The 13,468-nt window shown below is 39.6% G+C and overlaps 1 protein-coding gene across 1 annotated transcript; it reads left to right on the forward strand.

Annotated features, from left to right (window-relative positions):
• Positions 1 to 1,850: 1,850 nt before the first annotated feature.
• Positions 1,851 to 8,253, forward strand: LOC135477965 (protein FAM151A-like). The gene is made up of 5 exons (XM_064758201.1): positions 1,851 to 1,984; positions 2,628 to 2,747; positions 4,722 to 5,013; positions 5,417 to 5,886; positions 6,669 to 8,253. The coding sequence occupies exons 1-5, from the start codon at positions 1,969 to 1,971 to the stop codon at positions 7,325 to 7,327; spliced, it is 1,557 nt and encodes a 518-aa protein (XP_064614271.1). The 5' UTR covers positions 1,851 to 1,968; the 3' UTR covers positions 7,328 to 8,253.
• Positions 8,254 to 13,468: the final 5,215 nt, after the last annotated feature.

Here is a 13,468-nt window from a genome sequence, read left to right on the forward strand (position 1 = left end):
CGAAGTCAGGAGACCCCTGGGATCAAACGGAAGTCGGGTCATACAAAAGACTTTAAAAATGGTACTTGCTGCTACCTGGCTTGGCGCTCAGCACTGAGATGTTGGAGCAAGGAAATACTTCTATTTATTTATTTATTTGATTGGTGTTTTACGTCGTACTCAAGAATATTTCACTTATACGACGGCGGCCAGCATTATGGTGGGTGGAAACCGGGCACAGCCCGGGGGAAACCGCATGATACTTCAGTGACGGCAGCACTTTGGTGGCATGGACTCGCTTTGACACAAGAAGACATGATATATGCACACACACCTAGTGGTAACTCGTGGTCATATGACTGAAAAATTACGACATTAAACCCCAAGCATTCATTCAGTGACATAATAATAATCCGTGTGCATCAGTCTTCAATAAAAAAAAAAACTACCGGTATTTCAAATAGTTCTCAGAAACACTATGCATACTAGATGACCTACTTTTAATGAACGACCATTATCAGTTGCCCTGTTATAGGTTGCATTGAGTCACTTATTGCCCTGAACACTAATATCTTAATTTTAACATAATATAATGTTTTCTGAGTTATTCAAGACTAGATTACGTTACTGAAAATGGTACTATGCTATAGACAACACAATATGCCGTTATACACAAACAAAATGTGTTCATGTTTGAATAACGAAACACATCTATTATATATAATGCTATTTGGTAATAATCTATTCTGCCTTTATCCAGAAAACTTAGTTTTTTAGAGTGTATATGCTTGTAACAGCTGTATTTAGGTCCCTTTGTATTTGTTCAGATTTCTGAACGTTAAGCAGTCAGGTTAATTACTTTTATTGCTACTGTTTATTTTGGACGGCTAAGAGAGCTTGGGGTTTAACGTCGTACTTATCAATTTTTCAGTCATATGACGACGAAGGAATCCCTACAGTGCATGTAATGTGCCTCCTTGTTGCAGGACGGATTTCCACCGCTCTTTTTATCTAGTGCTGCTTCACTGAGACGGCTTGGCGAAGGCAAGTAAGCTGCACCGCCCGAGCCATTATACTGATACGGGTCAACCAGTAGTTGCACTATCCCCTTCATGCTGAATGGACGATCAAGAACCAGATGACCTAATACCAGTATGGCGTACAGAATGCAATACAACCTTGGCTGAAACATAACCTATATAGTAGGAGAGTTTCTAGTTCCAACTCTTTTGTCTTTGAAGGTAAACAACTCCTAACGTATCACGTGACCTGTCAGAAGTGTTAGGCAACTATTTCTGATCATATCTACAGCATATAAAGTATGAAAAAGTTTGAAAATAAAGTTTTTTAGGGAGACGAACAATGGAGAAAATTGAGGAGCTGAACGTGTGAGATTATGTAGGACATGAAGGAAAGAGGTGTCGTTTAGACCTTTGGAATATAAAGGTTGAAACAGGTGGTAAGAAAATTAATGCCAACAAAATTAACTGTAAATTTGGACAGTCAAAACAGTAGGCCCTTTTTGTTTAAAGCAACAAAACAATTTGAACTGAAAACTCGCCTATCAGGCTTATATACATGACTCTCCCAATATATAAAAAGAAATAAATAAAATCTGAGTAACAGAGCTGCTTGCAATTACTTATTTATTTATTTATTGATTTGACTGGTGTTTAACGCTGTGTTCCAAAGCTCCAAAGAGGCCAGGATGATATAATATGATTCAACTATGTGCAAATACAGTGACTATGCTTCATAGTGGCCCGTAGACATATTTTAGGCGACATACCGACTGGTTTTACCAGGCCAAGTCTATTTCGTATATAGAACAACCTGGTAAAGGCTGGTGAGCAAGACTACATCACAAGTATAGGCAACAAAACCGCCATGGCGGAGGCGTTTCAGCTCGAAATATTTGTGGACACCTAAAGACGACACAAGATTCATCTTGGAATGCGATATATTTAATTATATAGCCTAACAGGAGCGATGGAAGACAGAACTGGTGGGTACAAATAGCCCTACTTGGGTATCATGTAAATCTGCTGCACATTCCATATATAGGACTACATTAAACGTCCGTTTTGCAGTGTAGTCTCGCTGTTACCAGATCTGCGGAACACTTTCTGACGGTTTGTCAGCCATTGCTGTTTTACCCCCAGACCTGTGTTCCGTAGATACATTATAGTGAGTGAGTGCGTGGGGTTTAACGTTAGATATATTAGAGCAAAACTCTTGTACATAAGCGTGCATATATGCATGTACATACATACGAGTTATAATATATATGATTACAGCATATTTATATATTTATTTATTTATTTATTTCACGCTCCGCGAGCTGAGCGAACGGGGCCGGTATATAGGTGAAGGAATCCGAGGGTATAGTGTTTGGGGGTAAACCACAGGCCATTGACGAACATTCCCAGGTGTACTGTTGGGAATGTGGACGGTAGATTATGAATAAATCTATGTGCTGGGGGTTTGTACGAGTACAGATTGTCATAATGTTAAGGAATTATATAATAAACAAAATAAAATAATAATAAAAAAAATCAGTGGTTAAGCACAAATTAAACATGTTTCTGCATGGAATATACAAGTAACTAATACAAAATAGTAAATAAATACATACTTCTTTGAATCAGTTTCAGGACCTTTGAACTCTGTGACAGCGTTCCTTAAAAGCCTGAATGTGACTGACGGTTTGGAGATCGCATGGTACCATGACACTGGATCACGTGATCAACTTGAAGAATCTTTGAAAGGTAAACTCCGTTTGTGACTTCCACCAGGTTCGTTCTATTATGTTCAGAATAAAATCTTACCACATGTACATGATACTGGTAACATATTGCAGATGCATCGGAAAAGAAAAAAATGGTGTGGGAAGGAGATCAAAGAATGGTTTTATGTTATTTATTTATGGAATAAAAGTTGTTTCCTCAACTGAATGAACTATTCACATGTACATACAATGGGCATGCATAAATAGATATTAACAGCATAATTTATTTTATTGTAATTGTTTTATTATTCAGACACTCCAAAAAACAAAAGCTTTCTTCAAATGGCATATAGGGAGACTGTACTTAAATGCAAAACTCAGGTTGATTAGAAAGACAGGCTAACCAAAGTCATGTTTTTCTTTTACCGTTATGACGTTTTTCCTTTGATTGACCGCTGAACGACTTCTCAGTATAGATGTTATGATTTGAAACATAATCTTACTACTTCGAAGGTAGAGTTATCAAATAAATCGTGTACAATGTACTGGTTGTGTTCGCCCTCTAATGTTTGCGTCTCAAAATAAACGTGGGCCTTACTGATGATCTAAATCAGCCCATATACAATTCCACTTTCTCACCTCTCAACGTGGGATTAGAGGTCAATATTAACGTCGGAAATTTCATCTGTAATCAAACGTGTAATGTAGATATGTGACATTTAGTCCGGTGTATGTAGCATACGGGAACATGTGATGTATAGCAGGTAGATGTGGATAATCACCAGTTGCGGTTGTGTGAACGGACCAACGGTGGCCTAGTTAAAGAGAAATGTGAATCCCCGTGCCATGGAAAAAGCATTAAAACGGGTATCTATAACCTTTAATAGAAAAGACAACACCAGACTAAATATATATTTGCATCTATAAAATATTCCACAAGTGTAAAAAGCATTATTTTTTGTCCGTCTTTGTGATGTTGTATAACCGATCGCAGCTCAAAGTAATTAAACTTACACATTCTGAGAAACTCGAAGGCACTTCCATGTCATCAAGTTTTATCAATTAGACGCCTTTCTGACCATAGGTGCGTGGGGTACGAGTGACGTGGAATCGTGTTTTATACACGAACAGGTTATATCATTTTGTTGTCTGTTCTTGTAATTAATTATGCAAACAATTATATACCGATACCGTGCATGTAAAACGATTCCTTAGAACGATGTTAAACCCCAAATCAGTGAATCGATCAATTAATCAATAAATCAATCAGTCGCGAGAAGAGTGTCATTCATATAAGATTGGGACCAACAACAACTGGGACCAAGTACATGTCGCCAAACGTAAAACAGGTCCCAGGGTCGTCGGTGTTTGTTTTGTCTAAAGTATTCTTTTCAACACAACCGATCTGACCCTGACATGACCAGTGTATTAAGCACTTCTGTGCAGCTTTATATGCTTTTAACGATCATCAGTACTTTGAATGAATAAATCTGATTTGGGCACTTTATTCTACCTATCAAACTGAGCACTCTTTTAAATCAGGTGAAAAATTCTTGCGTATCGCGTCAAACACTGGTTGGGGCCTCCGTGGCCTAGGGGGTTAACACCTTTACGCGGCAAAATGACCCAAGAAACCAACAATGCAAGCGTTGTGAGTTCAAGTCCAGCTCAAGGCGGCATCCTCTCCAGCAGAATGTGAGAAAGTTTGCGGATGGTCATCGTTTTCCCCCGGCCTCTGCCCGGTTTCCTTCCACCATAATTCTGGCCACGTATTCTTGAGTGCGGTGTAAAACCCCAGTGAAATAAATAAATAAATAAATAAATAAACAAATAAATAAATCAGTAAATCAAACAATAGTTAAATAATGAAACAATGAATAAACCACCCTTTGGATATTTTGAAATAAGATGTTTTACCAAAAAATACAGACTGTCATGTGGTGATGTGAACCAGGTAATATTAAAAGTATATATTCTATTACAAAATTCTGTAAGCTGTTTTATTTTTACTTAGGAAACATGTATCATATGTTTATCACCATTGTATCAATCCGCCACGAATCGGGCAGTGATGTGGTGTACGCCGGAAGTAGTGGTGCGGGCCTATTTCGTCTGTCGGATTGGCTGGACACAGTACTTTCATATTCCTGGAAAGGCGCATTGATAGAGCTCCAAACGGATGATCAGGTAGAACAAGTGTTAACGTTACTACAGTCGAGGAAAAATCAGGCCAAACAATCAATCTGGTTCAAGCTGAAGGTTTCATCGACTGATGGGGAATCCAACACACCAGTCGATTTCGAAAAGTAAGTGTAAACGCAAACTACGAAGTCCGATTATATTATGCGTAATTTAACATGACTGTATTTCCATCTTTCTTGAATGAAACACAATTGATTGTACTTTTTGTAAGTTTTTTGTTATCTAAGTTAAATGTGCGTTTGCATGAATCTTTACGTGAAACATATCCGAAGTGTAGTCCGAAATAAACATTGACTTCATCGACACGTCTTGAACAGTATTCACCTGAACGTTATATTTCTGTATGACCTATGTCTTCATGAAAATTTAAATCGCATTATCCTACATTTCATTGATCAGGTTCAGATATTACTGGAACAAACTGACGTTTAACTTTTTTCCAGCTGTCGAATTTTTTCCTCGTTTGAGAGATTTGTAAGACAATGTAAATGAAAATATCTTTATTAGTTTTGCAGAGAAGGTTGCTGTCCTATATCCTGACGCTCAGGTATCTGTGGAATGGGTGTCAGACAGTTGTTGTGAGGAAGGATACAACAAAACGGTCGTACGACAAATGTGGACACGCCTTCAGCGTCTCAGTCAGCCAATCAATATTGTCGCCTCTGCAAAGGTTGTCGACAATTCCTGGTCGAACTTAAAATGGCTGCTGGACAGGTCCACTAACACCACGATGACAGTAACCACGGGAGCAAATTCGGAGGCCTGTCCCAGTTTTGACCTGCTCAATGTTAGAAATGATTTTATTAAGACTAGAATATTTTTTGATATTGGTCAGGGTGGATGTCTAAGTGAGTTTAAGAAGCTTGCTCATACCGCGGGCAGTGCTCTTCATCACTTTGACGTCGACTTAGATGCCTCCAGAATCACGTGGGGACACGGAGTGAACAGTCAAGAGAAGCTGAAGAAAGCCCTACGTAGTACGTTAAAAATTTGTCAGAATAATAGGTTTTGCCTGAATAATATTATGTATATGTTGTCCGTCCGTCCGTCCGTCGATATGTTTTATTGATTGGTCAATTGAATATTGTTGAACGCCATACTCAAGATTCCTTCTCTTTTACTGTCAGTATTGTATGGGTGGGGGAATCTAGAGTACCGGGGAAAACCCAATGCGGCAGGTTACTTCACAACTGTCACAGTTGGTAGAGCGTCCGCTTCGGGACCGGTAGATCCAGGATCAATCCTCGATCGAGTCAAGACTTTAAAACAGGAAGTTGTAACTTCCTCGCTTGGCGTTCAGCACGAAGGGGATAGTGCAACGACTGGTTGACCCGTATCAGTGTAATGGCTCGGGTCGTGAAGCAGCACTAGATAAAAGAGCGGTGGAAATCCGCCCTGCAACAAGGAGGCACATTACACGTACATGCACCCTAAGGATTCCTTTGTCGTCATATGACTGAAAACTTGTTCGTCGTACGACCTTAAACTCCCAAGCACTCACATAACAACTGTCTGTTCGTTTCTCTGTTTGCGGCCTAATGTCGTTCTTTGGAATATTTCACTCATTAACATGCAGTCATATCTTTGAGTGAAATTGTGTTATCACGGCTAGGGCGATGGACTTTAAGCAAACAGTAGCATCTGTAGCACCATGCAATCCGCGTAAGGTGTCTGTTGTACAGGTGATAGTTCTTTGTTTTCTTAATCGATGAGCAGATCAACTATATCCCCTGTATGCTTTACATTTGTACATTCTCAGAGGGCGTGATGTTTTTGGAGGCTGACATTCTGCTCCGAGGTCAGGGGACAGACACACAGACGGACATTCCAGTCATGGCTCATGACCCTCCCGCCACTGATAGTGACATCACCTTAAGTGAATGGTTGGACATAGTCGCCCAGACCGACAGGGGGATGAAACTCGACTTCAAGAGTATCGAGTCTGTAATCCCATCGCTACGCATCCTGAACAGTAAACGGGAACTTCTTCATCAACCCGTCTGGCTCAACTCGGACGTTCTCCTGGGACCAAACACCAACAAAGTTCCTGTGAATGCCACAGCGTTTCTTCAAGCGGTCAACGAATACTTCCCCGAAGCCACGTTATCACTGGGCTGGACAACAGGCTGGACAAACACGGCAGCTGATGTCGGGTACAGCGAGGAGATGGTTCGTGCCATGAATGACTTGTGCCAGACTTTGTCTCAACCAGTCACCTTCCCAGTCCGAGCGGCGGCCGCCAAGAGGTCGTGGTGCCAGCTCCAGTGGTTGGTGGAGCAGTCCCACCGATACAGCATCACGGTATGGTCAGGATCGCAGGATGTGATGCAGCAGGATGAAATGAACTATGTACGTCGTCACTCCCAAAAGTCCAAAGTTTACTTTGACGTTCCTGGTCACCTCATGCCTGATGTGTAAGAAGCAGGGTCACCAACGACAAGGTTGTTGCAGTAGACCTATAATTGCATGGTGTTAATTTCTCTCATTTGGAAACCCGGACATTGGATGACTTGGGTAATGTGGTATTAAAACCAATTATTTTCTATTATTCTATTACACGATTAAGACATTTGTTTGTGGAAAAGAAAATATTTTATTAGCAAGCTGACCTCGACTATAATCATCCTAAACAGTTTCACCGATGGGTGAGCCGATCACCATCTAACTCCGTCATCAGTCGCAGGCATGAAATAGACTGGAATACATAAAAGTTATTTCAAAATTCAAAACATTTTATGACATCATATAATAGACCAATGGCGAGCTTCTAAAAATTTTAAGCGATTATAATGTATGCTTAAAACTTTACAGAACTATTATCTCTCTACATGCTTATCACATTTTTAGAAGGCTTCGCTCAAAATGGCCGCCAAATTATGTAGCCTAGAAAAACAAACATCAAAACCCTAAAAGACAACATGCGCGAGAATGTTGCAACCAAATTTCAAATAGGTGCAGTTTGCTAGTTTGCTAGAAAAACCACCAAAAATCACTGCTTGAAAGAATTTTTAACTGTCTGAGGGAAAACAATCAGCTTCCAGCTTTTAGTTTCGAAAATCGATTAGGCACCAGTACCAATAATGGAAATGATCTGGTGATATTACGAAAGGTTGATATGATTACACGACACTTGGGCTCTGTCTTTGGATCTGCGTGGAGATTAAAAGACATATACCCTCAAAAAACGTTGTTTTAGTTTCTTGAAGTCTACTATGCAGATCAAAGACATTATTTTAATTTGTTCTGTACGGGATACTCATTCAGGTTTTTCCTCCTCCGGACCTTAATCTGTACATTGCATTTCCCCGTACCGTGGCATTATGTGTCTATACTTGTTTACTAATAAATTATCACGCTGTCGTTGCTGTCCTCGTTTTAATCTCTGCACTGCAAGTCTTTTTGTGTTGTATGGATCACACAAAGGTGCCATTCCTTGAATCTTTCAGGTACAATGCCATTTCAAATCACAAATTGTCTTCCGGATTTCACCATTTACGAGTGACCATTTGCCAAATGTCACCCTGACATCGTTGCTCTAGTTTTATTTATTTATTTATTTATTTTTACGCTGTACTTAAGAACATTTCACTTATATGACGACGACCAGCATTATGATGGGAGGAAATCGGGCAGAGCCCGGGGAAAACCCACGACCATGCGTACTTTGCTGCCTTCCTGGAGGGGAGAGCCGAAGATAGCCGCAGAGGAAGCCAGCGTGAGCTGACGAACTCACAGCCACCGCATTAGCCGCGTTGCTAATCCCCTCGGCCACGGAGGCCCCATACTCCTTACAGCGCATGTGCAGCTCTATATGCTGGCTTTGCATCACTGCCACAACTACATACAGTACAAGCATGGCGTTTGGAGCTTGTGCGACATACGTTATCTTTTTTTCGACTTGATCTCATTACTGGTGCCCTCAAATGGAACAATTCAGTCAGCATTCATCAATAAAATTGTTTCAGTGTTGGATAAAGTCATGTTGTCACACTTTAGATGAATAGAACACGTATATTAAATATTCCTTAGAATTGCAAAGGTTGCTAGATCTTGTTATACTCCAAAATATATGTTCATTGTAACAGAAAGTCTGTTATCTTAGTGATGCAAGAAAGAATGTATTCGGTTATTAAAACACAATATTGTGTCACATTCAACAGAATTTCCTGTCAGCCTAATAGAATGGTTATGTTGAATTAATAGAATATGTGATATACTTAACAGAATTATCTGCTGCAATAACAGAATGCATTATAGCATCACTCAGAGAAGAGACTTCCTGTTTTATTTAACATATTTTTTCCTGCCCCTTCACTGTGACCTGGATGACTTCAACGTTGTTCAACATTTGTGTACGCATTTTACTCGTAGTGGGAGTGATGTAAAGCGAACGTAGAGAGCGGCGCTTGCGCTGTAAGGAGTTTGTTATCATACAGGCACAAACCAGGGTTCTGCTGGTGGACTAAGCATCCCCGGGGCCTGGTCCATTTGCATTTCTTTAATGTTACTGTATGTTAATTGTGATGGCACTCAACCAATGGCACCCAATACATGTGAATTAACGTCTGATATATTGCAGTTAACATTTACGAGTAATTTGCTACTATTTAAGCATTTATATGAACAGTACAATAAATCTCTAAAAGAGGTAAACTGACATTTGCCAACGATCACAGTCCTCGCTGCTAGGGGTTTGCTCCCTATGCTGTGGGTTTAAGTAGTTTATTGTATTTTATAATTACTCAAATTAGCTACCCTCATTTGTGTTTACTCAAGTGCCTATCACGCGACTAATGGTGCAACTATAAAATACTTATTTATTATTTATTTAATGGGTCGACTTTTAATGCCAGTATCCATGATGTTCCATTTGTAGTTGTCAATGTCATAACTGGATGAAACCCCATTACCCTGAGTAACCCACCAGCCAGCCAATGACGCCTTCAGTGGGAAGCACGACACACTTGTCTCTCACACACTATAGTTTTTATATAGTGTTTATACGTCAACAATATCGGATGCCAGCTTACTATCTAAACAACATAACCTACTTCATTTCATAACAGTACCTAAGGCACATTACTTTCAGCTTAACATAAAAGAAAAACAATTAATAAACACATGGATTTGCTGAAGCTGTGGACCAAAGTCATCAAAATGTATTATGATGCTTGAGTGGATCAAGCGATGCCGATATTCATGGGTGTTACCTGGCGTACTCAAGAATTTTTCGCTTGAGCGATGACGGTCAGCTCTACAGTATATCGGTTCAAGGAACGGAAGATCTCCGGGTAAACCACCCCTCAATGTCGGGAACCTAACAAACAAATTTCCTGACTTAAAGCCGAACTGGAGACAGCTGGATTCGAGCCTGTCACCCTATTCCAATGAATTGGTTACTGGTTCGACGAAATGCTTACAAGTGTGGAGGACGTTTATATATTCATTAAGTAAGAGAGAATACAGCGTATTTCAATATTTATTTTCAAGGGGAAAAATACACATTGAGGCAAATCAACAAATTGACAAGTATTTTTCAACGGTGTGAGTTATACAAAGCAGAAAGGTTATTACTGACTGCACACTTCTGGCGAAACAAACTAGCAGATTTTGTTTTTTACTACAACGTAAAATACATGTGAAACTGTGTCCACTAACGACTGACAGTTTTACTTACACCATTTACGGCGAGGCACCCTGTGCTTTGTAAAAAGGATAGTGTTCAAAACAGAAAATATATGTCCGCCCAACAAAAATAGTTTTGTTAAAGACGTGCTATTTATAAACATACTGGACATACACGACAAATATAAGATGGTGGAATGTGTAAAAGTGTTCTCAAATCTGAGTATGGGTGAATCTATGCTGACAACTTTATGTTACATATCAGTCATAAATATCTAGTTAATGGGCATACACGTATACAGTGTGACATTGAACAAAACTGAAGGCCGAACCGCTTTCATGGAAAATGAAAACAGAATTCAGTGACAGGTTTTGGTGATGCTGCATCATACGCTGTCGAGTTCATCGCATACGGCATGAAAATGCATGTATCGCAGCACTGTCTGGCGGTCAAAGCCCTCTTGAAGAGTATCCAAGGGACAACTGTGTATATAACATATCTGCGGTTCATTAATCCAGCGTTATACGCTTAACTCACCCTTTAAGAGCGTCAAGCTACCAAATATAATCGCATGTAAATCAGTTAATTACCCAGTGCAACCTTATTTAATCGCATGTAAATCAGACAATCATCCAGTCAATTTAAACAATTCTCATGCAGTACTGACTTGATTATCGGTTAATCCATTTGGTTATTAGGAAAACATATTATTGCACTTACCATAAGGGGTTTATATTTTACATGATATAGCTACACATACCACGTTTTAACAACTCGTTCACGTGTACTACAGGCCTGTACTAGTGAGACGTTCGAAAACAGATCCACAACAAATGATGTAACATTTGTGTTCAGTTACACCTGGGAAACGTTCTACCCACGTTATATGTTCAGGTGAGTATTTGCTATCACACTTCCGTAGCTGCCCTCATTTTCCTCTCTGTGCTATAGTCTTGTATAAGTGTGCACTGATGCTTTATTCTAGGCCCCGATACCACGAAATTTTGTACGTCAATGCTAAGTGTGTAGACGTTTTAGACCGCGTTATAGCATTTCTCGCTATGTCTGAGGTCATCCCTTTGTGACGACTTTTTTGATCGGTAATTCCAGCTCTGTTCGAATGTATGTAACCCTTTTCGACCAACGAAGTGCCAAAGCGAAGGACCTCTTGTGACCAATTAGTGTTCTTCTCAAGTAGGCAAGGCAGGCTTGAGGTCACATGATCACATGAATCAATCAGGACATATGACCGAAAGATACATTCATGTGCGGAGAGATTTTACTGGATGGCCCTGTGAATGCTAACATGTAAATAGTCGTATTATTGGATACAATCAAGGCATGGCCTGTATAATGCAGTACAAAAAATCTTGACTGATTGGTGTTTTACGCCGTGCTCAAGAATAATTCACTTATCCGCAGGCCAAAAATAAAAAAAAAATAACTTGACATTTTGAAGGTATCTACACAGTTGCATGTTAATCATTTCAGGAATTTACTTGAATTCATCCTGAACGTCCGCATGCTTTCAACAAGTGGCTTTCTCGGTCATCTGAGATCATCTGAGTCAATGGTCAACTCTGATCACTGACCTAATTCTGGAAATCTAGCTCTATAATACTCTTCTGGAAAGCAGGAGCAATGAAGATTCCAAGGAAACACGGTTTTTCGCGTCGACCAATCACTGGTGATCCCAGACGGGGAACCTCACCCGATTAATTGACTTACAGTGTACGCTGCTCTACATCATGTTCAGCACAAGGTCCAAACTTCAATGTCCACAGTAAGGCGCTTCACACAGTAAAGTAATGTGTTTCGCCACAAAAATTAGGCACAAAAGTACATACGAACCCTCACAGATAAACCCTGTGTTGAGCACTGAGATTCAAAATCCCTGGCCTTCCACAAAGGACATGCACAAATCAAAATAGATCGCAAAGAACTAGGTATAGCTTTGAGAGTTATCACACTGGCATTCATGTAACATTTCCTTGCTACATATACAAGTTCAACTAGTACAGGTCCATAAATGTCAGTACTATAATTGCACATCTATCATATGGCACGGGCAATATGACTCAAAAGGGGATACAAAAACCATGTTATGTTTTTAAACACACGTCCACGCCTACAAGTACAGGAAGTTCTGCCAGTGGACATTACATGCACAGCACAAATTTTACAACATTCACTTCACCTTAAACACTTAATTCACACCACTTACAAGGGCTTCAACCGCCTTTCCAGGGGCCATGTGGGTCAAAAGGCACGTAGTGGACTTGTTGCAGGGACACACTTTTAAACGGATTATACACACAATGGTTATGGCAGTTAAGGCTTCGGAGATGTACACATCAAGTTGAGCATGAATTGCATTATTAGCCGCGACAAACAAAATCTTTGAGATGCTGTTTCTTTGTTTTTAAATAACAATAATCATCCACTTAACCAAGGGCCTGAGCGCAAGTCGACATCATTGGACTCCTTGTGAGATGTGGCAGGTACTGCGAATTTGTTACGTTTGTTTGAAAACACATATGAATGCATGAAACAGTACGTGAACACGAAAAAGTCATTATTACTTTCCTGTAGCATAGCTGGGTGTATTTTCTACATTTTTTTTCTCCATCAAAATGTCTCACATTGCAATGAACTTAAGACAAATAGACCTACTATATGAACAAATATTAATAACAAAAAAAAAAAAAGAGATAGCCCAAACCAAATTGTATAAAACAGGATTTACTCTTGGCCACACACATACAAGTACATAGGCTGCATGAATATAGGTGTATGTAAATGTCTATCAATAGGCTGTTATATGCTTTAAGATATTTCAATGCATGAAAGACATATTTACTAAAAATGATGTACTACACACACCAAAAGCGTAGAAAAATCCATAATGGAAATATTTCATTGAAACAGACAAT

This window comes from Liolophura sinensis, chromosome 11, assembly GCF_032854445.1.
Source record: "Liolophura sinensis isolate JHLJ2023 chromosome 11, CUHK_Ljap_v2, whole genome shotgun sequence".
In the NCBI taxonomy this organism is placed as follows: domain Eukaryota; kingdom Metazoa; phylum Mollusca; class Polyplacophora; order Chitonida; family Chitonidae; genus Liolophura; species Liolophura sinensis.

Coding starts and splice junctions, on each gene's coding strand:
- LOC135477965 (XM_064758201.1), top strand. Junction 5,014..5,416: donor ACACCAGTCGATTTCGAAAA/GTAAGTGTAAAC, acceptor TATCTTTATTAG/TTTTGCAGAGAAGGTTGCTG. Junction 5,887..6,668: donor GCTGAAGAAAGCCCTACGTA/GTACGTTAAAAA, acceptor GTACATTCTCAG/AGGGCGTGATGTTTTTGGAG.